At 41.5% G+C, this 25010-nt stretch overlaps 2 protein-coding genes across 2 annotated transcripts; one reads left to right on the forward strand and one right to left on the reverse strand.

The window, feature by feature from the left end:
* Positions 1–2286: 2286 nt before the first annotated feature.
* Positions 2287–17393, forward strand: LOC137287528 (probable cytochrome P450 12a5, mitochondrial). The gene is made up of 10 exons (XM_067819874.1): positions 2287–2527; positions 3576–3797; positions 4758–4980; positions 5704–5885; positions 6676–6880; positions 8545–8719; positions 9544–9710; positions 11797–11878; positions 12258–12470; positions 13633–17393. The coding sequence occupies exons 2-10, from the start codon at positions 3596–3598 to the stop codon at positions 13744–13746; spliced, it is 1563 nt and encodes a 520-aa protein (XP_067675975.1). The 5' UTR covers positions 2287–2527; positions 3576–3595; the 3' UTR covers positions 13747–17393.
* LOC137287529 (NXPE family member 3-like) lies at positions 16000–16749 on the reverse strand. The gene has a single exon (XM_067819875.1). It carries the CDS (start codon positions 16747–16749, stop codon positions 16000–16002), a length of 750 nt encoding a protein of 249 aa, XP_067675976.1.
* Positions 17394–25010: the final 7617 nt, after the last annotated feature.

Consider the following 25010-nt stretch of genomic DNA (forward strand, 5'->3'; position numbering starts at 1 on the left):
TAAAGTCTTCATCATGTTCTAGAATGGCAATCAAACAGACCATAAACCTAACCTGAATTTAAACTAGGCAGACAAATCCAGGTTAATGATTAGAACACACACGGCTGATTTGTTGAGATGTATTGTGACAGGAGACACAATAGTTACCTCCCTTTATATACTCAAGCAAAGACACTTCTTCACAGACAGTTTGGCTCAAACGCGGGCCAATGAATTGCTATCTACCTCGAAAACTAATAAGCATAAAATACTCAATGAAACGCTGATCATAGTCAAAACATCAGACCAACTCTGTGACGTTTTTGCAGAATTTAAGCCCCCAAAATAGTAAAGGAGTTCTTTAATAATGTATCATTACAATATTTTATTTATAAACTTTATTTATTGACCTGTGTTCTATGGACAACTTCCAACACGTACTTAAAATTTGACACTACTGATGAACACTATCTCATCATTATTTAACTTCGTTGTTTCAGATATTTTATTTAATACTACATCAAATCAGAACGCGTTACGCTTGGGTAATCTTCACTGCAAACAGAATCATCTGAAATTTGTTATGTAATGTTTAGCCAGCGCCTTTCCCCTACTCCTCCTCTCTCTCCCTCTCCCTATCACCACACACATACCATACACACACCAACACTAACACGAACTCTCTTTTCTTTCTCTCTCACACACCACACACACACCAACACTAACACGAACTCTCTTTTCTTTCTCTCTCACACACCATACACACACCAACACTAACACGAACTCTCTTTTCTTTCTCTCTCACACACCACACACACACCAACACTAACACGTACCCTCTTTTCTTTCTCTCTCACACACCACACACACACCAACACTAACACGTACCCTCTTTTCTCTGTCTCTTTCTCTCTCTCTCACACACAAGCGCGCACACACAAATAGGAGGAGAGACAAAACCATTTCCACATTCATTAGAAGCAGATTCGATAAATAAATAAACGAAACGTCGCTCATATTTGCAGTAAAGAAGTTGCATATTCATAGCACTCTCTACGTTGTTCACTACACCAGGGATAATCTAGAAGTTTTACAATGAATGAAAGAATAAACGACTTGTAGCAAGAATTGGGAGCAAGCATTATAAGCAAGCATTTTTTAAGAATCTACTTTGAGACATCGTTCACATTAGTAATTAATTCAGATATCTTATTGAATGTGGGGAATGGCATGGACATTGACTGAATGTTAAACCGACACTGCCATACACCCATCAAAACAGACTGTACTAAACAATCACTAAGCATTGTAAACATCTTTCACAATGACGGGTCAATTCAGATCGGCAAAATGTCATATTTTTCACACACCATAAACACAACCTAACATTTTTTCTTAAATTATGAAACTATCACCATTACTTGCAAACACCTTTCACCTGATTGTATGTTCCCCTCATAAAAATTAAAGGTGTATGTGGAGGAAGTTCTTAGAGCAGTAACTAGAAACGCTCAAACAAGCAGTCCAGTCATTGTGTATGATACTATGACAGAGCATGTGTTTACGAATCACTGTACAATAGCGATGATGTCAGGTGTTCGGTAAAGGATAGCGTATCCTGCCCAACGCTGGCACTCGTTATAAACGCGGTGAGGGTAGTCATTTGCTCACCTGAAATAATTTGGGAACGTAAGGCACAACTGAAAATAGGGAACTGATGCTGATGCGTCATATTTCACTGATGCATCAAATATTTCACTGATGCATCAAATTTGGAAATGTCCTCCATGTGTAAATAAATTAATTTATGAAAGCTTTTTGAGGCGTTGAATATTGTAACCTTCACCAAACAACTTGAGTGGCATGACGCTCTTTGCATTCTCGATATAAATGAGTCAGTGAGTTCAGTTTTACGCCGCAATCAGCAATGTTTCAGCTATATGGCAGCGGTGTGTAAATAATCGAGTGTAGGAGAGACAATGCAGTGGTCAACAGCAAAGTCGCCTTTTGTGTCAAGCATGGGTCGCTGAAGGTCTATTCTACCACGGATCTTCACGGGTCCTTGATAACATGAGCACGTTCAACTGTATCACAAAACGTGTGAAATGTAACACCAAAGGCTAGAGCTCCTGGAATATTACTCGACATGAAAGAGAAGGTGACTGTAGGAAAGTTGATATCATCCCTTGTTTCAAAGTTGATATGATTAGTTATTCGGCCTTGTGGAGAGTCAGTGTGAACCCTTGTGCACAGACCACCTCCTCGCACACACAAAGGCATATATACCCATGCGCAACACTATCAGCGATTAATAGGCCGCTCGCGACTTACAGCGACTCGGTCTTTACACACGGCAGACCCAGCAAATTAGGCCATGACCCAGTGTTGATTTCACTCGTCTGGGGGCCGTAGCCAAGGGAAGAGAATCACAAGAAAAAACTGCGTTTGATGAACCGAGCGTTGGTACTTGACGAATTTTCCAGTAACCGGCCTAATTTAGATGTTTTCAGACTATCCCAACACCTTCTGCCAGTGCGTGGTAAGCGAGGTAGGTGTGGTTTTTTCACCCAGTGCTGACCTAATTCCTGACTGTATGTCAGACTCGAAATTGTTGTTGATGATCACTCTGAGAACCGACATTTTGTACTGAATAGTGATCAGTGAATATATTGTTTTGTATCCTGTTATTTTCTGAAATGTGCGATGTCTGTGTCAGTTCCACCTCAGTGAGCAGACGGTCGTTTTAGGTACGAACAGCCTTGTTTGTATAAGCTATCATGCCCGGTCATGTAGCCGTATGTAAAGATCATTCCCTTATGTCTATAATGGCTTTTAAACTGAGATGTGACGTTCAATCTATTACTGTCGTGCCAGCAGTGTGACTGCTCCAAGCAACACTGGCGTATTTGCGACTTGTTTACTTGGGGATTTTTGAATTGACAGTACAGAGGAAACATAGACTAAGGAAAAAAATCAGTTTCTGCCCTTAGCAGGGTGGCTCCTCTCTGGTTCGTCTACCCGCCAAGTGAAGCAACTGTTTTTTACCCTCTTTACCTGTGAATATCCGTGTTGGGATCGGTCTCCTTTAACCATGTCTGTCGTAAGAGGCGACTAATGGGATCAGATAGTCAGACTCGCAGACATAGTTGACGCATTTCATCTTAAACCAATTCGAAGGTCGATGCTCATGCTGCTGTGTCTGGTCCAGACTCAGTTATTTACATGTTGTCGTCATATAGATGGAATATTGCAGTGAATGGCGTAAAACTAAATCTACGCCCACTGATTCGAATCTCAGCTTTCCGATTATGATCCTTGTATCCACGCCACCCGTTCCTGTGTGAGTGAGTGGGTTTACTCCCCTCCCATACATCCAATTAACTTATCTTGAAACCCCTTGCTGGATACGTCAGTCCCACAATAAGTTTAAATCGCAATTATGCCTGATTTAGAGGAGGCAAGCCGACCACATCCTCGGTTTGTGATTGTTTGCCTCATATTAAGGTGAGAGTCTGTACCTGCTCTGATGGCTTGCTCTACAGATTCTTAGAGGTGCCATGCAGGCGATGTCACCATTTTAGGCAATCTGCTTTCAGGTTGTGAAACGTCTTGAAATATGATGAAGCTTCCCAGACAGTGTGTGATCGGTCTTCTCAGACGACAGTTGCTGAATCCCACAGTCCAGCATCGCACATTGAGGGCCGTAGCTTGGAGCGATGATGACTTTAAAGAAGCTAAAGCGTTTGATGACATACCCGGACCAAAGGGTGCATGCAATTTGCCGTTGATCGGACCCATGCTACACTTCAAACCGTTTAGTAAGTCCCATTGTTCTAATTTCGTGCAGCATTGAATGCTACCTTAAGGCATACAATCACACATTTGCGACAATATTTTGGCATATTTGGGGGCATATGCACTCATTTTAGCTTCCTATCGATGCAGTCAGAGACTTCACATCCCTTACGACTTGCCTGAAATCGATAATTGCATTCATTCATTCGAACTTTAAATTTAATATTGTAATCTAAATATTATTGTTTTGGAATATATGATAATAGTAGCTTTCGAGTTGGCTGATAGCCAGTATTATTGAGATAAATGTATTATTCATTTTTAGAGACGCGTGTTGTGAAATAGAGCTTTTTCAGTTTTATGGCTTCCATTAGGCTAAATAAAAAAGCGAAATGTTTCTCGGGCATTTGCGCGTCACTTTTATTTGTACTAACAATTTTGTATTGCCATTTAAAAAAAATGACATACCGCATCATCCACTTGTCCACTATAACAATGAGTGTCTGTAAGAACGAGTGCGACAAAATATACAACTCATTAACTAACATCCCGTTAGTCGCCACCTACAACAAACACGGAGTACTGAAGATCAGTTCCAACCCGGATCTCGTCATCTTGACTGTGAGTGAGTGGGTTTGGTTTAACTCCTCTTTACACAACATCACAGTTCTTTTCCTTGTTTTGATGTGATATTTAAAAGAAAAGTCTAAAGTGGCGTTGGCCTGAAACGTAATCCAATTTAAATAAACCCTCAAAAATGGTGATTGGGACAAACCGGGAAACATTATCAGGCAAACCGGGATTCGAACCCATGACCATAGGGCGTCTTCGATTACTGCAAACAATTACCTCAGTCAGTGTTGTCGTTTAAAGGCTGCTAATGCTTCACATGCACATGCACACGCACACGCACTCGCAAACGCATTCGCACACACACAATACAGCATACCTGTTATGACATTTATATTCCCTTAATTTCACAGCCAACCACACCCAGGAAACAATCTTCAACTTTTTTAATGAGCTGGTTGACAAGTACGGACCCTTAGTTCGAGTCTATCTTGGAGCCTGGGTGGTGTTAGCAGATGATGTGGCTGATTTTGAAATTGTCATGAAGAATGAGGGCAAATATCCTCAACGCAACGATTTCCCCATTCACAAGATGTTTTGCGAGAAAACCGGTTTCCAGAAGGGTTTAGCCCACCTGTAAGTCATAATGAATAGATAGATGATTTTCACCCTTGGCAGCAATATTCAGGCTATTTCACCGAAGTACAAACTTTGTATTCTTCTCCTGACATACCTTTGTTGTAAGTCAATATGGCACGCGTGACGATGCCTCACCAAACAGGTTCAGTGATCTCTTTTGAGAGGCAAGAGGTGCCGATAGCCTTTTCGGCCAAAGAGTCTATATAAACAGTGCTTGATAAATAGTGCAACTGATTGTACTTTACTCAAATAAAGAATTGCTAGATGTACAGTGTACCTTTGCCTGTTCGTCTCGGCTGGTTTGTTTTGTATGCGATAGTTGTGGTGTCTTGTCTTCAAAATTACCACAATGCGTAACATAAAAAATACTTTTCAAACAGGGAAAAATAATTTCAGTAAGTACAATGTGTGGACCCAGAGTACATTTATACCTTTGGTGGACTTCACCTTACGCCTGTTGTTGTGCTGTCGTCAGATTGCTTGTATATCATGTTCCTGTTTGAAAATTGAACATCCAGTTTGAACATCCCATCGGTTTGAACATTGTCTATGTTTTATGGCCATCAGTTGAGGCAGGTCCCTTCCAGTGACTAGAAACTGTTACATCCCTTTCAGATCAAGCTGACATGTTGTAAAAAGCCTTTGAAAGGACCATTATATCTGTTTGTTTTATTCAACGTTAATGTTCTCTAATGATGTACTTATTTAAACTATTCACAGGGATGGCACTGAATGGCAGCAACTAAGAAGTCCCGTTAATCCCCGGATGATGCGTAAGCAATCTGCGCAGTACTATCTCCCGGCTCAGAACGAGGTAGCGGATGAACTGGTGTCACTAATACGAAATGGCGAGTTCAAACAAGACAGTATACTGGATCTATTTTTCAAGTACGCATGCGAAAGTAAGTGTTTCTGGCAACAAATTAATCTGTGACTTTTTGGGGATATACAACATTTTTGTGAAGGCGTTTTTTTCACATAGATTCTAATGTAGTTATCAAGCAAGTGATACCAAGCAAGTGATACATGAGAAACAAGCAGAGTATATATATATATATATATATATATATATATAGGTTTGTATTGGAGATGAGTAAGTTGATTGGAAATCAGCTAGGTGACATACAAGGATAAATAGAGCTTATACAATGACAGGAAGCCAGATGAATGTTTATACAATGGATGGGGTTGATGTATATAGCTTGTATGACACGTAGTTAAGAAACAAATGATATGATGCACACAAGAAATATAATTACGAATTATAGATGATTACTATATCAGGTGATGGTAGACATTGGGAATATAATTTTTTACTTTCATCTCTGTTGATGGCGTGGCCTATCTTCTTGAAAAGTCCTGCTTCCACAATCTTTGTAGTCTGACTGGTTTCTGTTGTTTCTGGGACGACCTGGGTCTACCTGTGGCCTGCAAGAGGTTGTAGATCAGTCTCCCATACAAAGGATCAATAAGTCATCACATTCGACGACTTGAAGCAGCAAGATGGCATAAACGTCACCTTCCAAAGAGGCAACAGGACCCAGAACCTCTTGCAGCCCACGGGCAGACCTAGGTCATCATTGTTTGGGCAATCGATAAACAGTACCAACCCGATGGCAATGGGTTATTTCATATGTGCCTTGATTTCAGTCTGTACACTGCCAAGGGGCTAACCCTTTTCTTTTTTTCCAGGTATCACAGTCGTTGCTTTCAATAAACGACTTGGATACATGAGTCCTGATATTGACAAGTACCCTGAGAAAGTCCAGGCACTCGACGATATACAGACGTTGTTTCGGATACTCAATACTTCTTTAGGTGTACCGCCATTTATCCTGAGGAACTTTCCATTGAAGATGACAAGAGAATACAACGAAGTGGCCGGTCGCATGGTGGCGTAAGTTCCTAACAACGACACACATGCGCGAATTAGTAGGATATTTGGTGGGATTTAATTTGTACAGTGTAAATGGGAGTCCATAGAATAACGTTGGAACAACGAAAGCTTAATGGTGTGACAACGCTGTGACAGTTAGGTGGGGAGATCACAAGGCAACGCAAGTACTTACTATATGTTGGTACTTCCGTTGACAAACCATGCTCCAAGGCACGAAGCCCTTCTATAGCTTGTTGCAACCAATAACACAGTTTTAATGCAGTTACATTGTTGTGAATAGAAGTGACAACCAAACAGCCACTGGTTCTCTCTGTGTGTCGCTTGGATGGTAATTCCTTGAAACCGGATATGCAATACCTTAAGTATAACTTCACCAATCTTGACCAACTGCATTGGTTCGCAGACACCACATTATGACTGTATAAGATTCTACGTGCCTTTAGTAATGGTTAAATAACATCATGATTGGAAACACCTAAAATTGAACTCGGGTCTAAGGATTATGGTGCGAGCATGTACATTACGTGCCCATCCCATCGCTGTCAGTATTATGTATGTGTAAAGTGATCTGAATGGTTTCTGCATAGGGTCAACAATTAAGGGTAAATATGTGACTTTTCGTCAAGTGTGTAGCATCCAGTGATAACGCGTTGTTTCCACGCTTGCCCTTCATGGCTGACCCTTCGCCCAGCACTTTCCATATGCCTTCTGCTGACCAAATTCCAATTGTCATATCATCTGCACTTACTCCAAGCAAAATGATGGCGTCCCGTCCAGAAGACCCGGAGCTCCCAGCCTGGTTCCTTGGAACTGTCGGGGCTGCGCTAAGGCTTCGTAAGTGTCAGCCTGGTTCCCTTGAAGAGCATGGTTCCTTGGGTCCGCGCTAACGCTCCGTCCGTGTCAGCCTGGTTCCCTTGAAGATTCCCGAAGCTCTCTTAGCGCTAAGATTGTCGTAAGTGTCATACATTAACATTAACATACGACTATCTTAGCGCTAAGAGAGCTTCGGAAATCCAGGTCGATAATCAAGACATTGTAGTATGTACGTCTTACTCCTCAAGTGCATCAAATCAGAATGACAGTATATAATGAATAGATGCAATGATGATGTTTTACGACAAACCAAAATCTGTACGACGGTTTGCATGTACGGAACCGTTTGTCGGTTCGTCAGTCGTATTTTTATGCATTGACTCGCGAGCCCATCGATAACTAGGTATCCCGGGTGCAGGTTCACAAAGCGTTCGTAACGTTACGACCTGTTGTAACTCTATAGTCGATCACAGGCTTACGAATTTCGTATATCGTGACCCTGACCGGAAAGATACATTACAGAAACATTCACAATCACCAAGAAAGTTTATGGTTTGGCAACGATGTGACTGAGTGAGTGAGTGTAGCTTTTAGCAATATTCCGGCAATATCACAGCTGGGGACGCCAGAAAGGCACTTCGCACATTATGGCCATGTGTCGAATCGAACTCAGTCGTCGTCGTGACGAGCATAAGCTTTAACCAGTGGGCTACCATACCACCCCTTACATCGATGTGGTTACATCGAGAAGAACATGTCTACACTGCAACTACTAATAAATCCATCGTTTTATTCCCAGTTATTATCCTGTAGACCCTATTTTGTGACAACTGTGCGTATTTTCTCCTCAGTTTATCCCAGGAATATTATGAAGCTACAATGGCTGACATAAAGACAAAACAAGCAGAGGGAACACTAAACCCTGAAGAAAACAACTTCATGTTGTCCCTGATGACGACTGACAAGATGACTGTGGGTCAAATGGGCTCCATTGCCTTGGATCTGTTTGTTGCAGGCACTGATTCGGTAGGTACACTGCGGTTGCTATCTACCATTTGTTTTTCATTAACCATATAGAATTGATTGTAGCTATCTCTACGGTAATTTGTCCTAAGTGAGCCATCATTATTGAAATTCCCACAGACTTGTATGTTAATTAACTCTTACAAGACTAATGTTTATAAATAAATTTGCTTTCGGCGTTTATCTACCAGATACATACTCATAATTTCCATTAAAATTTCCGATGATTATTAAGAAAACTGCAAGTATTTAAACAAGATATGTTAGGCATAACAATCATGTTTATCATGGCTGTCTTGGGGATAGATTAAAATTACGTTGTACTTGAGGATTCGAACCCAGTTGCTTTCCCGCGAAGGGTTAGGTTTGACTTCTAGTGACACATGGTAACGAGATCGGATGGTCTGGTACTCTTGTCATCGTATCAACACTTCATAGATCGACAATATCAATCACTGGATTATCTGTTACCAACGCGATTACTTAGAGATCAATGTCACATTGCAGTGTATTACCGTTTGTTTGTCATTTAACGCCGCCCAAGCAATATTCCATCTATATGGCTGCGGTCTTTACATATTCGAATCTGGATCAGACATTCCAGTGATCAATAACATGAGAATCGATCTAAGCAGTTGGGATACGATGGCCTGCAGGTGTGCCTGACCACTCGATGATTTTCGTAACCTCTTACGGGATGTTACTATGACGTGCCACAAAACCTAATCTGTTCTAGAAGCAGCAACTGATGTAACCAATACAAAATGTATTTTTTTCAAAAGTGTACGATTTTGTATTACTATCATTGGGGTTTGATTTCTTTTCAGACTGCGAGGAATCTTCAGCTAATGCTATACATGTTGGCTCGGAACCCAGATAAGCAGCAAAAGCTGTTCGAAGAAATTATGAATGTCATGGGGCCGTCTGGACCAATGACAATGGAATCTTTGGCGAATGTGCCTTATCTTCTTGCCTCCCTTAAAGAGACGTTCAGGTGAGAGGTTCGGGTACGGCCTAAGAGGTCATAGTAAAATTTAACATGCATTGAAAATATATATCACCATTGCCAATATAATAAGACCTAAGGCTGTATAAATTAAGATGTTTCTCGGGCACATTTTTTTCAAAGGTGACGAGGGCGGTAGGACTTTTATTGAAAAAAAAAGTGACTAGGGACGAACACATTTTTATTTTCTTCACTCGGAACTACAGCTTGGAAAGTTTAGCACTTGATGATGACTCAGTCACACTCGTTCTTACAGACACTCATTGTTATAGTAAACAAATGGATGATAGCGATGCGGCAAGGTCATTGTTTTTTTAAATAAATAAAAAATTGTTAAGCGCACAAATAAAAGTGACGCGCCGACGCTCGAGAAACATTTCACTATTTTTATTTAGCCTAGGTCTAATGTTTTGACATGCACAATACAGCTGTGATGACACTATGTAAAGAATAGGTGAGAAAATTCTTGATCTGTATTATTCCTAGACACAAAAACTCACAGACTTACTCCAAATTCTAAATAATTTTACAAATTTGTAATAGGTAGTAACTAGAAGTGACGCGCCGATGCTCGAGAAACATTTCACTTTTTTTATCTAGCCCAAGAGGCCAGAGTTAGATGTAACACGTATGGAAGGTTGATGTTTGCCAATGTTCGTTATTCCTTGTGTAGACACTCAGCTAGTGATGAAAGAACCATGACCACCGCTTGTCACTAAGGAATTGCAGAACATTCTGATAATTGTGACGTCATACTAAAAATAGGTCAAACTTTGCAAGATGTGAAATTAAGGGAAACCTCTTTTAATACATAATAGTACATCATTTATCATATCTTTGACTAGGCTAAAAATATGTGCAGTATATGGTAGACTGGTTCAATGCCCGCATTCAACTACTTTGGTGTATGCAAAGACAAGCATTACTTTCTCAGCAACCAGCGTGAATGTACATAATGAGAATGTTTTCGAAAAAACGGGGACAATAGGCTAGATTGTGTTGTGAGGTATAACAACATTGTGAACAAGCTGCCCTGGTCGGTCCGTAGATATTGCAGGGTGGGCGATGCTATTCAAGTATACTTCCAATATACCTCGTGCAATGATTATGTCAGGTACTTCTTCAGTCGATGCATTCAACAACATGTATGCACCCTCAGTTGTTTTGTGAAAGGAAAGAAAAAGGAAAGAAAGAGAGTAAGATCATATTAAAACAATAAGGATATTTACTTGTTTGATAAAATATTCTCCATCTGAAAACCCTGATGTACAGGTATTTCAGTAATGTCTCTCTATCCAGACTAGGCTTGGAGTAACTGGTGAGATGTTATAAGTGGTTGTATCATATAGTTGCCTTGAACACGATCATGCCTTCTGACTGCACTTTGAATGCCATCTGTACAGCATAATACATAATGAGATGCCACAGGCTCATTTGTCCTGGTTGTCATTTTGAAGTGATGTACCCAAATACATACTAGGCTTCACGGATTTCTATTTTGTCTCAGTACTTGATTTCAAAGGTTCGATTAATAAATAAATGCCGTGTTCTTTCAACATTAAAGCTTCGTTGTTTTCATCAATATCCATATTAAGCTAGTCGAAGCAGCTCATTTCTAGGTTTTTCACAAACACTTGTAGTTGCAGTTAATCCGATATGTTTCTAGTATGACTTCATTCCTCCGGTATTATTGACCAGCCAGAATATTGTATCACCTGTGTCTCCTTTAACTGGATATATTAAGTCCAACGTCCTTTCAAGACACAAATGCGCATCCCCATATTAACCGTTCTCTCGTAAAAGCAGTAAATCTTTGGAACTTGAAAGGTACTGGAGATGGGAGATCCATCTGCTCACGCAAATCAGCATAACGTTTTTGAAGACAACTGAGTTACATTTCAGAACCTTCACTTGAAAGAACCTGCTCTTAAAACTCATCCATCTTAACATCTGTAGTCTCACCTGGCGTGCTGAATAGTAGATACAGAATACCTGAGGAATCTACAAGATGTACAGTGTATGTCATGCTTATAGAGGCACGTGAAGGGGTATGATACCTTTCTTGCCATTACAGAATGCAGTATCCAACGGCAACAGGATTACAGCGTTTCATTGCTAACGACGTAATTCTTCAAGGATACCGGATACCTGCAGGGGTAGGTACCTCATAGTATCCCTTTTAGCTCATATGAGTCATAACGCATGTCTGCTTTCTGTCTACTTCCTTGGCGAGGTAAATGAACCATAATGTTAGACTCTAATGTGTTCACAGACTTTCGTAGTGAAACATGGCCGACATGATGCCCATATTGAATGTGTAAATTTGCATGTGTCTCGTTAATTTCGTTATGGAATACTGTGCCAAGGTGGAATCATCAAGACCACCTTCTGATCCATTTAGTACTGGCAAATGGAGATGATACAATGGTATCTTTGAGGTTTAAGTAACCATACCTAATGGGTTCAAAGGGTGAAATTATATAGGGGCGTTTGGGTTTGAGACAATTGATTTCAAAAGCATAATTGTCTGTCCAGACATCTGTTGTGCTGATGAACCAGAGGGCTGTGAAGAGCAAGAAGTATTTCCCAGACCCGGACGTATTCCGCCCAGAACGTTGGCTGCGCGATGAGGCAGGGATGCGATCTATCCCCATCCCGCCTGCAGCATTACTTCCGTTTGGATTTGGACCAAGGCAGTGCATAGGAAAGAGATTCGCTGAGCAGGAAATATACCTCGCTGTTTCAAAGGTACATAGTGAAACAATGGAAGCTTTTATTACTGAACATCCTAGTTTAGCCATAGTTCGTTGAAATATTTTGTCACGCCGTACTCAACAATAGTCAAGCTCGTAGAACTTTATTGATGTATCATTTATGTAAAATCTTTATTTTACAATTGCTACGTTTCGGTGCAAATTCTTTTACCGCTTTCAAGGATATCACGGTATAGTCGTCAATGTAAATTAAAGTTGATCATTCATGAAGTTTTGCCATCTCTATACCGCAACTTCTAGAATGCCACTCAGACAATTCAAATAGTCAAGATATATAACAGCGTCTGTAAATAATCAAGTCTGGATCATACAATCCAACATGTGCATCGATCTTCGCATGTGTCAACCAAGTCAGCGAGTCTGTCCACCTGATCCCGTTAGCCGCCTCTTTCGACAAGCATGGGATACTGCAGACCAATTCTTGTCAAGATCTTCACTGGGTCCAGTTATCCATACAATTGCAATATAATTTACATTATGATCATGCTTACACCGGAAAGCATTTTCACGAAATCGACCGGTTGACTTGAACTTATCATCGATCCACAAAACGTGGACCCTATGACATGCAATCATCAAAGTCAAAGAGTCCCTCGTCCCGACTATATATTGCCTCAAACGCAGTGTTTGCCCGTAACCCTTAACAATTGCAGGCCCTAAGTACCGAGAACCTTTAAACATTGTGTGTCCTGATCAGAATGTGTATGCCATGTACTTAGCTTCAATACAAGTCATTCCCAGCAAACTAGGCAATAGGAACCTACAAGAGACAAAAGCTATGGGTACGGGTTTTTGGCCTAAAGACCAACGCTGCTCAAACGTAAACTTTGGTTGTCAAAATATAAAAAAAATAATACGATCTGCTTAGTTGGCGAGGCGAAAGCTGCTGGATACCTGTTGAAAGTGGGAGAGTTGGGACAGCAGAAGGTTATATATGTCATGGGGTCGATTCCATGACCTCGTGATGAGTATGCATGAGTATGCATGATTATAGTTTGTGTGTCTCGCTTCCAGGGTGTCATGCCCCCCCCCCCCCCCCCCCCCCCCCATAATATTCCTGGAATACTGCCAGACATTGCTACTCATATCACACAGACGTATTTTGATGTATTTTCTGGTGTCTTGTGTTCTTTCAGTTGATCCAGAATTTCGAGGTATCTCTTGAGCCGGGACACGAGGACATCGATGTACTCTACAATCCTTTCTTGGCAACGAGGAACCCAATCAGATTCGTGTTCACTAGCCGCTAAGGGTGACAGAGGCTTGATAGTTAACATGCCTGTGGAGATTATTTTTATAGCCACTTGGGAACTGTCTTCCATGCTACATGATCCTGAACTGCACGCATTAGCTAAACCTCTGTTCCATATTTGTTCACGAACATCACTTATCCCTGAAGCTTTAGCAAGCTTACGTATTTTCGATATCAAGTAATTAATACCCCATACGTAACAGTTAATCTGGTGTACGAGATTACCGAAACATAAGTCTCATTAACCTACTCAGACAATGACCTACTTTTCCGATGATCCGAATTTTCTCGTGTGAACGTGTAAATTGACACCTTAAACAACTCCGGTTAAACTGAATTCCAATTCCTTGTTTCATAAGAAAATGGTATTTACAAATGAATTTCAATTTTAAAGTTTAATTGCACCGTCATTCTCTACTTTATGTCGAGGTTGAGGCAGCATACCTTAACTATGGAATCACAGATTGCCTCTGTCTGACAAGGTCGTAAAACGATTTACAATGCATCTGGCTCACTGGTTAAACCTGTTATGTGTTGTTTTGCGCTTATTGAGCGTAGTTCTGTGACGAACAATGAGGTTGATGTAATATCAGTTCCGTCACAGACCGCTAAACTTTCTAGCGGCAGAGCCTCGTTTTGATATTTCCACGATTTCCAGGTTTCTGTTTATCAGAGCTCGCTGTACGACATAGCACGCCATACGACGTATTTACTAGGATTAGAAGGAGCTTAGTGTTGCAATATATAACTGCGTAGACTTATCAAATCACACTGACTAATATTTATGCATCCAGTTAAATGACATAGTCTAAAAATACTTGACTGGTTATCGCATTAAGCTGCGTAATAGGACAGAACCAAGTAAACAGGAAACGAGGCTGTTCTGCAATCAATGTTTTGACATGCTCATACGATGAATTGTTCAGTGATAGTTGTCAACGATTTTCTCATCTCTCTCTCTGAACATGGCCGTAAGTCCATATTCCGAAATGGCCATAACTGCAGGTATCAAATATATGCATGACTGTCAGGTAAGATTTCTAAAGAAACGACGAACAGTTCTGTGATCTCGAACAAACAACCGGACCTGTCTAGAGATTTTGCAATATCACTCCACTTCCCATTTCTACACAAACGTTAATAATGTATAGTCATGGCTGACACACGGAGATGGACTGGGATCTGCAGGGAACAGCGTTTTTACATGAGAAGGGCTGTAACACGATGTATCACTTAATAACACAACGTGAGGAGTGGAAGTTGATGGTGAGGGGTGGGTAAGGGTTGGGATCGGGTGGATATTCATAGTTTTATTGAAAACCAAAGAAATGAGGAAGAAATACTTCTGTCACTTAGGAACAATGCTACAAGTTTTCACTGACAAATGCCCGTGTGTTCTTCGGCACACCGGGCCCTAACAAAGGCTGGCGTGAGTACAACCATACTGAAGCACACAAAGGCTAGAGGGTATTCGCAGTGATCTCCTTTCAGGTTAGAACCCAGCGTGAGGTCAGTGACATATTTAGCTGGGCTGACAACCAGAACTACCAGTTTTAAAACATAAAGGCCACAGGGTCAAAGTTAGACACGGTGCGGTCGTACTTGCTGATACGATGTTCAGATAACATTACATGTATAGCCGGGGTACGAAGTATATTCATGTAACTGTATCCATGAAAATGTCGCGGGTATAGTTGCTGTGGGGTGCATCATACTGGCGTTAGCTTGTTAGGACATGTGTTGTGAAAACAGTTTTTGAATTGTAGAAAATATGTTATATCTAGAACACGGATTATAAAGTATGCGAGGGTTTGGATAAATATGGCATGCTGACAAGTGTTTGCTTCAGGGTGACGTCATAATGCACGTATGTTTAGCTCATGAGTTTACAGTTTTAGGCTAAACAGATTGCTTGTAACCCGTTCAGTGAGATTAGGCGTGTTTTGACGCTTCGCCCAAGATTCGCTATGGTTCTGACACGACTGTAGCTTTACATTCTTAAAGTTGCTGAACACTTTTGTTGTTTATTAAGTTTGTTATCCATATTGGTTTATCGAAAGGTAACACGGTTCACTTTATGTTTGTTATGTCAATGTTTGTCATTATGTTGATTCGTACTTTGACACAGCTGGAATTTCGACATAAGACCCGATAAACATTTATCTGTAGGTGTACGTGGAGAAGTACTTGTATTCTATTTCGCAATATGTACTCTGGAAGATGAAGAAAATTAGAATATAGCCTTTTCTTCCTAGACTTGAGTCTCAATGTTTCTATAGCACAAGAAGGTCATCATGTTATGCACCATATACTCGACAACGTGTGCGTTCGGGTGAATGTTATAGGATTCCATTGCTACTGTCATATCCCAGAAGTCCACATAAACTATTCTGTTCCTTAAAACTGAGAAATGCTCATGAAGAATGTCTGTATAAAAGAGACCCCAATATGAGGCCACCCCTCGTTTTACAAACATAGATTTGTAAAATGCATGAGGTCCTCGTACCGCAAGTGTCACGTATGGGGCACGTTCAAGCAGATTCTTTGCCGACTGAACAAGTTTCTGAACATGTCGCCGGAACACATCTGGGTGTACCAAAGTAAAATGTACATAGAGATACAGAACAATTATGTCTTGTGTTGCGTTTGGGAGACTGTCAAGAATAGCGTTTTCAGCCAGGTTAACTGTCCGGTTGTGAGCATGCCTCCCATGGTAAAAGGGCAGCTGATGGGCATGCCAGATGATGCTAAAGTTGAACTTCTTGTCGGTTATAATCCTTGGCCCGTGTTTTTCGCTTGTGCCTGTGTAAGATATATTCAAATATTGTTGAAGAAATTTCCAAAATTGAATACTAGTGGAATCCCCTGGCAACCAGAGGGTTTTGTGTCTGAGACACGACCTGTATGCTGTAGGGGTGCGTGGTAGAGTGTCACTGCAAAGCATGGACTTCCACGTAGTCTTGTAGAAGAATCCTGCAGGTGAAATTCGATTCCATGTCATTCCTGATGGGAGTCTGTTGCATGGCACTGACGGAGCCGCTGATGTGGACACACCTGCACCAGGAGATAATTCATTTCATTTTATATTTACTGATGACATCATGTTTGTTGCTAATATAATTCACGTCAGTGGGCGTTTAGTTTGTCTAAATAACACAATGGCGGCTACTGAGTGGCATTGTAGTTCTATGGTAATCACCTAGTACATCCCATCTTCATCTGTATACATTGTTCGCCTCTTTGAATGTCTTTGCCAAATACCGCTTAGTAGATGCTTGTATTATGTTTGTACAATGAGATACGTTAATGATGTTGTATATTTGTATTGTGTCCACATACGGAATTGACCGCGGAGGTACATAATTCTGTGATGGGTGTACAACCGACTGTATTGACAGCGTCAGTGCATTGATATATCTGTATCCACTTGGTGTGTATTTGATAAATGGCATTGTGCCTGCATCCAGTGCAGGCTCTGATCGTTAAGTCCCTAATTAACGTTATGCTGAACGTACGACGAATGGTTAAGATCCATGTGTAAATCTTAACACAAATCCGCGCTCGCTTAATGTACATCAATACTTGTAGACGTGTTGTAAACGTTGTTTTTATGTAAACTATTTGGAAAATAAACTAGAAAACTTTGTTTCTGTGTATGTATATACTGCGCGGTGTGAGTTATTGAGTAGACTCCAAGTTATATCGAGTCTAAACGAACTGAATGAGAGTGGACTGTGCACCAAGGTACAACGATATACGATCACCTCATTGACCTGCACTTACCTCCAGTTGTGTATATCTGTGCCGCGTCACGCAGATGAAAGAGACCAGGTTTCCGCTCCCTACAAACAATCAGAGCTGTAAACCTTCACGAAATATACTATTATTTCTTATGGATAAATATTATCAACATTTTCAAAGAGCAGAAAATTGCACTACGAGAATACACCATGAAACGCATTGTCGTGTCTCTGCCTTAAACTAGGGCACTCGGGTCCGTATGCATGAATGGTTATAGAATATAAGTCGTTGCTGAAATGAGATTCTGTCTATGGGACTTACATTTCATAAATGTCAATTTCATTTGAGTCCAGGTAGAAATCTGCCCTCACTTTAGACGACGTTGTTCGCCAGGTGTCGCAACCCAGCTGTTTAGATGATGGTTTCTTACAGAACCAGGGCAAACCACCATTCCATGACGTCATATTACATTGGTCTCTGTCAAATGCCGCAGTGGAACACTGTGTTCTCTCTGACACATTCCTAGCACCGAATTCCGCGTTGATGGTCCAAATATTGGAATACAACCTGTACAGTTTATAGTAAAGGAGAATCTCCTCTCTTGTCCCCGCTAGAAACACCCGAATGTTGCCCTGCCCTAGCCACAGTGCCTTCAGAACACCAGTGTAACTTCCGTTCCCATTGTCAGTGACGTCACCCGAAACAAAGGCGCCGTTTGTTTTATCTTCCATCCATAATCTGAGATAATCTCCTCCAATGCGTTTTCGATCATTCTCACCTTTGAATAAGACAATTTGTACTTGAATTATCTCACCCATAGAAAATGATGACCTGTCACCAATGATGTTTACAGTAGAAAATAGTGCATCCGCCATGTCCTTGGTATGCAAGAATGAACCATCGGAGAGCAGTTCTCCCTCCGTTAGATACCGTTTGGGATAATACCTTGGAATTAGTGCTGTTCCATTGCTTGTTGATTGGACGCGTGGTCTTGTGTAGTGAATGTTTTGTCGCTCTCTGTAATTTCCCCTGTTGAGTGAAATTCATCTGATTATAAGAACATTTATTACACCCTTTTTACTGATATATCATATATTATAATCTGAATATATTCTGGGCCAGTTGATGCTACATATCAAACACAAGTACGAACGGAGGCAAGTGTGGCAATACCTTCTAAGAGTGCACCGCAAATCGCTGTGACGAGTGCGACCATTAGACTCGCCATGCCGAAAACCACCTGCATCACCTTGGTCTTTCTTTTAGCATTAAGCTGAAACGTCTGATTACTCAGCACACACTTACATTCAGGTAAACCACTGACCTGTCAAGTGCACACTTTCACTGAACTGCATCTGTAGAATGGTGCGAGGAATATTACAAAACTAAGTGGAGACAACTGTTGACTGAACAACAGCGGAGAGATGCAAGTGGACTAAATGGACACACTGACTTCCAAATCTGAAGTAATGTGAATTTGTACATGAATGGCTAATTGGTTTCGTTGGAACATAATTTACAATCCGAGTGAAGACAGAATCTATTCGTGTTTACAGAGGTAGTACATAAGACCTTAATTGGACCTTAATTTCACCATGTAGCTCATGAATGAGCTGAACTGGACTTCACAGGGTATAGCTGAGCAGTATTGTTAATAGCAGCTGTTGTTGACATGGTGTCATGAAATCAGAAAAGTAAGTGTGTGCGTGTGTGTGTGTGTGTGTGTGTGTGTGTTGCTATAGCCCTGCTTAGGATGAGCGACGTGGTATTTTACAGCCGTATCTGTCAGTAACAACTGTCAGTAACAATGTCTTCCTTGCGATTTCAGAGTTATCCATTCTTATTCGTAAGTACACGTGTCCTTCTGGCAAGCCGGATGGCGACTATACCCTTTATGGTCATGTTCACGACTGGGTGTTGTCTATGTTCAAACGCGAAAACGGGCTCGGAGACAGTAATGTACTATTTCCTAGAAAAGATAATTTTGAATTTCGAAGCATGGCTAATCTTAGAATATCCCATATCCCGTGTCCAAAACTGCATACACAGTCATTCAAGATGTTTCAGCGTTGAAAGTTACTGATCCTTGCTGCACCAAAAAAAGGTTATTTATCATTTTTGCGCAAGGTTTATATCTAAATTGTTCTTTGCATAGTTAAGAGAAGTTTCAAAGTTCGACGGTGCCGCCATGTTCATGTTTCCTACGTCAATAAATTTATAACAAAACATTAAAGTCACTTTCACTGGGTTAGAAACCTCATCGATAATCATTCTTCATCTACTCAACTTCTAGAATGCCTATCAAAGATGTTTGTACCTAATCGTTAAGAGATTAATATTCCCTTCTTACCTGTATCACTCGTGCAAATATACATTTCCGAAAAACGTCCAAATAGTTTTCAAATACATGGCTGATATTTCACCTAAATAACTGAACACATCACTATTTCTACATGCAGATGCACGCTGGATAACAGCCCAAGTATCAGCTGAATCATACTGGTTAGTCCCAGCATTCAGTTTTTTCTTTGCGATACTGACACTGTGCTATATCAAACTTATTTTATTCTGTGGCTTGTTCACCTTTCAGGGACACTTTTTCTGCTGAGCTGTATTGGTGAACGGGTTGGGCTGTAAAACTTGTCTCATTAAGTGTTATGTATGACGTGCATTTCCTCCATGTGTCATAGTTCAAACTATACTGAAAACATGTCGGAAATAGACGTGTACACAGAAGGACTGAACACGGTTAACTATTTCATGGGTACAACCAGTTGGCTGCAGTAAGAACTGCAGTTGTAGTGTTATCACTGTCTTCGTGTCAGACCATCTTGACCTACCCAATACAATCACCAGAAATTGACAAAACTGCCCACAGTGCCGTCATCAAGTCCGTGCAACTGAAAGGACGAGCCCCAACACGGATACATGCCGACATGATCTCCACTTTAGGGGATGAATGCATTTGTCCACAGTAAATATGTTTGATGTGGAATCCAGAGAGAGCCTTGACAATGTCCCACGTCCTGAGAGGCCGTCAACAGCAACCATTGCAGAAAACATTCAATTGAACGGGTGCATGACATGATGATGGCTGGTCAACGATTGACCACGCGCCATATTGCTGGGGCATTAGAGGGTATCGCACATAATCGTTACCGAGTTAGGAATGACAAAGTTTCTACAAGATGGATGAAAAAGGCTTTTGACTGCTGATCAGAACATGTCAGATTCCTGACGTCTCGTGAAAAGTTGCGCCATTTTAAAGCAGATCTTGGTAATTATTTTGGACAGATTTGTAACCATGGGGGGAGACCTGGATCCACAACCAGAAACCAAAGCTCAGTTTAAACAATGGACGCATTCGGACTCATTGACAACCCACCTTACACGCACCATTTCCCTCCGTCAGACTTCCACCTCTTTCCAAAAATATACAAGGAACTAGCCGGTCGTTATTTTGCTAGTAATGTTGACGTCATGCTAGCTGTGGAGGGTGTCTGGAGTAACTTTCATTGTAACATTGTTGGCAAAAGTGTGTACTTCTCGAAGTGGACTATGTAGAAAAATAAATGGAAACCGTAGACTTTGTGGAGAGTAATAGTGCAGTGGTAAGGCGTCTGCCTATCATGATGAATGTCTCGCTTCGATACACGGTTGAGGTACCTAGGTGGGCACATCTGCGTATGTATATAGTAGTATTCTTTGACAAGATACTTAGATCCACATTGTCTTAGTTATGAAATGGGTACCCGTGAGGATGTGTTGTCATTGTAAGTGTCTAGTTCAAATGCACCTAACGGGCAGCATGGCTGTATGATCCCCGGGGCTGAAAAAAGTATTGGAAAGTACGATTGTGCCCTATGACGGGCCATAGTACTGTACGTAGCTCCACGTGCAGGCAATGTGCTTGGATATGAGCGCCATATAAGCGGACTATTACATATTTCTTTCTTTATTTTATTGAGTACAAGAGAGCGGAGGGTGAGAGTTGAGAGCGGCAGAGGAGAGCAGAGAGTGGAGAGTGGGAGAGGAGAGTGGAGAACGGAGAGTGGAGAGAGGAGAGTGAGAGCGGAGAGTGAGTGGAGAGAGGAGAGCAGAGTGTGGAGAATGAGAGAGGAAATTGGAGAGCGGAGAGCGGGAGAGGAGAGTGAAGAGTGAGAGAGGAGAGAGGAGAGTGACAGTGAGAGTGGAGAGTGAGAGAGGAGAGTGGGAGTGGACACTGACAGAGGAGAGTGAAGAGTGAAAGAGGAGAGTAAGAGCGGAGAGTGAAAAGTGAGAGAGGAGAGTGATAGTGGAGATTGAGAGCGGAGAGTGAGAGACATAGAGTGGGGGCGAAGAGCGGAGAGTGAAGAGTGAGAGAGGAGAGTGGAGAGTGATAGTGGAGATTGAGAGCGGAGAGTGAGAGACGAGAGCGGGGGCGGAGAGCGGAGAGTGAGAGAGCAGAGAGGAGAGTGAGAGCGGAGAGTGAATAGTGAGAGTGGAGAGCGGGGAGAGGGAGAGGAGAGCGGAGAGTGAGAGAGGAGAGTGAACAGTGAGAGAGGAGAGAGGAGAGTGACAGTGAGAGTGGAGAGTGAAGAGTGAGAGAAGAGAGAGAGTGGAGAGTGAAGAGTGAGAGAGGAGAGTGGGGAATGGACAGTGACAGGAGGGTGGAGAGTGAAGAGTGAGAGAAGAGAGAGAGTGGAGAGTGAAGAGTGAGAGAGGAGAGTGGGGAGAGGAGAGTGAGAATGGAGAGTGAGAAAGGGGAGTGGAGAATGAGAGTGGAGAGCGGAGAGTGGAGAGTGGGAGAGGAGAGCAGAGAGCGGAGAGGGAGAGTGGGCGAGTTGAGCGGGGAGCGGATAGTGAGAGCGGAGAGGAGTGTGGAGAGCGGAGAGCAGAGAAGGGAGAGTGCGTGAGTTGGGTTTAACGCCGCTTATTGCACTATTCCAGAAATGTTACAGCGGGTGACAGTAGAAATGGACCTCATACATTGTAATCATGTCATTGCAATCAGGGTAGACTCGAACCCGGGTCGCTTTACGAACAAACGCTTTAACCACAATGCCTTTCCACCGTCCTGTATTAGAAGCCGATACTTCGTGATAGAACTGAATCTGTATTATAAGTCAAAGCGACGTTCAACCAACTCACTCAGTCATTCATGATATCACGCTGGATTCAAAGTATTCATGAAATACGACTAAAGAAATATATAGTCAAGCAGTCCCAATATGTCCTGTTTACTAATTGTTCCACTTCAGTTCAGGTGAATAATTCATGTCATAGACATTGGCAAATATTCGAAATATTAAAAGTTATGTTAATATTTAATAGGTTTCATGTCGGAGTCAAGATCAACAAACAAGCGTATCAATGATTGCTCTCTCCGCACAGGTTGAGCATCATCGAGATCTTCGAGTGACGTTTATAAGTTAAATTAGCTAGATGTCAAAGTCAGGCATCAAAATTGTGACAGTGATTATATACAGATCAGGCTCTGGCGAGATGGTGCATTGTATATTTCAATTACCTGAAACATCATAAAACGATTACAAGTGACCTTTGACTGGCATTCCTTTAGCGTGTTTTCAAATCTTGTCCCTGGCTATCCATGTGTATACTTGTAGTTAATTGTGTATGATTAAATAGCGATGCGTGAAAGTGTTAGTATTTACGTATTTCATTTGGCTCAAAAACAAAAGGTGAGTGTGTTTGCGTTAGTGTGTTTGTGTGAGCGTGAATGTGAGTGTGAGCGCGCGCGCGCGCGCGCGTGTGTGTGTGTGTGTGAGAGAGAGAGAGAGAGAGAATGATTTTGTTTGTTGTTTTTGTTTTTTTTTTTAGGGGGAACATTTGGTTCTGGGGAGGCAGGTGGATTGGGGGTATCATAAATTTTGTACACATGTACTAGGGGATGTTATTGATTTTGTACATGACATGTAGGGGTTCACTTAGTTTGACCATGGGGGCAGGGAACGGGGTGGAGGGAAAATTCATGATTCTCCATAAAAATCATCACCGAACTTGAAAGGTCAGGATTGTCATTTGTTTGTGACATTATTTTCATACATGCCAAAAGATACCAGAATGGAGTGTGGGTTGTGATGCATTTCCATTTCAGCAATATTGCAGTAAGAGTGAGTGAATGAGTTTCGTTTTAAGCCGCTTATAACAAAATAAATTGTACCAGCAATATCACGGCGGGGACACCAGAAATGAGTTTTAAACATTTTAATCATTAGGGAATCGAATCTTCGGCATGACGAGCGGACGATGTAACAACTAAGTCAGTCCATCGTCCCACTTACAAAAGATAACTTGTGTGGAAACATTATTATCTGATAGATGGACGCCAGACTAGTATTTATGCGATTTAAAAAAAAAAGATAAATAAAAAAAAACAAAAAACAAAAAAAAAACAAAACAAAAAACAAAAAAAAAACAGACATCAGCGTACTTACAGAGATATCCGTATGAGATAAGTTATATAAGTTGCGGCGCAGATGGCAATGGTAAATGCGAGACAAGATAACCTCTTCCGCGCCATTGCAGGAGGCAGTGCACGCATATCAAACCGTCGCGTTCGGGCGAATGTTTTCACTGAGCTATGTGAGTGAGTGCCTAAGTCAGTTTAGCCTTACACTCAGCAATATTCCAGCTATATGGCGGCGACCTGTAGATAATCGAGTTCGGACCAGACAATCGAGTGATCAACAGCATGCGCATGGATCTGCGCAATTTGAAACAGATGACGTGTGTTAACCAAGTCAGCGAGCCTGACCACCCGATCTCGTTATTCGCCTCTTATGACAAGCATAGTCGCCTTCAGTGGTAAGCATGGGTTGCTGAAGGCCTATTCCAACCCTGATCATCACGGGTCCTGAACCATATGCGTGCATTCGTATTTCAAGAACCCATTGCACGTGCGTTTTTATTCCAAAACTATATTTTCGTAACTGTTGCCTCTTGTATAAACAGGAACAAACCCCACTGAAAGAGACGTTTACTTTACGTCTAATCAAGGGACTGGAACCCCTAAAGCGCGGACAGGGCCAAGGGCGTAACTGTGAACAACGATAAGCAGACGCCGAACTTGCGGAACTAACTCAGTATTTTAGTCGTATGAGTATATAATTGCACAGACATTTTCGTTGACAAAGTCCTTCCAGTAAGAAAAAGGTCGAACACTGACTTTACGATGATGGGACAAATTATGCGAGCAGTGACATCCTACTAGCGGTCGTATATGCAGTTGCAGTATAGTGTCTGACAGTATTGATATGAACATATATACTAGTAGTTAAAGCCAATTGACAGACGATCAGACAACAATGGACAGATAACGAAACCATAACATTGCCTTGGCCTAATTGATGTCATGGCAGTCACGACCATGGAGAGGCCTAATTAAGGTCAGAAATGTCATAATAAAGCACAATGTGATGTAGGTTAATTAGGTACCAGTCGAATGGCCCCAGCTACAAATTCCCCAGTTGGTCAAATTGCCAGGGATTTTTTGTCAAATACCCAGAGAGTAGTCAAAAT

Source organism: Haliotis asinina, chromosome 6 (genome assembly GCF_037392515.1).
Source record: "Haliotis asinina isolate JCU_RB_2024 chromosome 6, JCU_Hal_asi_v2, whole genome shotgun sequence".
Classification (NCBI taxonomy): Eukaryota; Metazoa; Mollusca; class Gastropoda; order Lepetellida; family Haliotidae; genus Haliotis; species Haliotis asinina.

Bases quoted from the DNA above. Each gene is read 5' to 3' on its own strand.
- LOC137287528 (XM_067819874.1), top strand. From the start codon at position 3,596: ATGATGAAGCTTCCCAGACAGTGTGTGATCGGTCTTCTCAGACGACAG. The intron at 4,981-5,703 runs GTAAGTCATAAT...AACTATTCACAG, and splicing joins CAGAAGGGTTTAGCCCACCT to GGATGGCACTGAATGGCAGC. The intron at 8,720-9,543 runs GTAGGTACACTG...ATTTCTTTTCAG, and splicing joins TTGTTGCAGGCACTGATTCG to ACTGCGAGGAATCTTCAGCT.
- LOC137287529 (XM_067819875.1), bottom strand. From the start codon at position 16,749: ATGACATGGAATCGAATTTCACCTGCAGGATTCTTCTACAAGACTACG.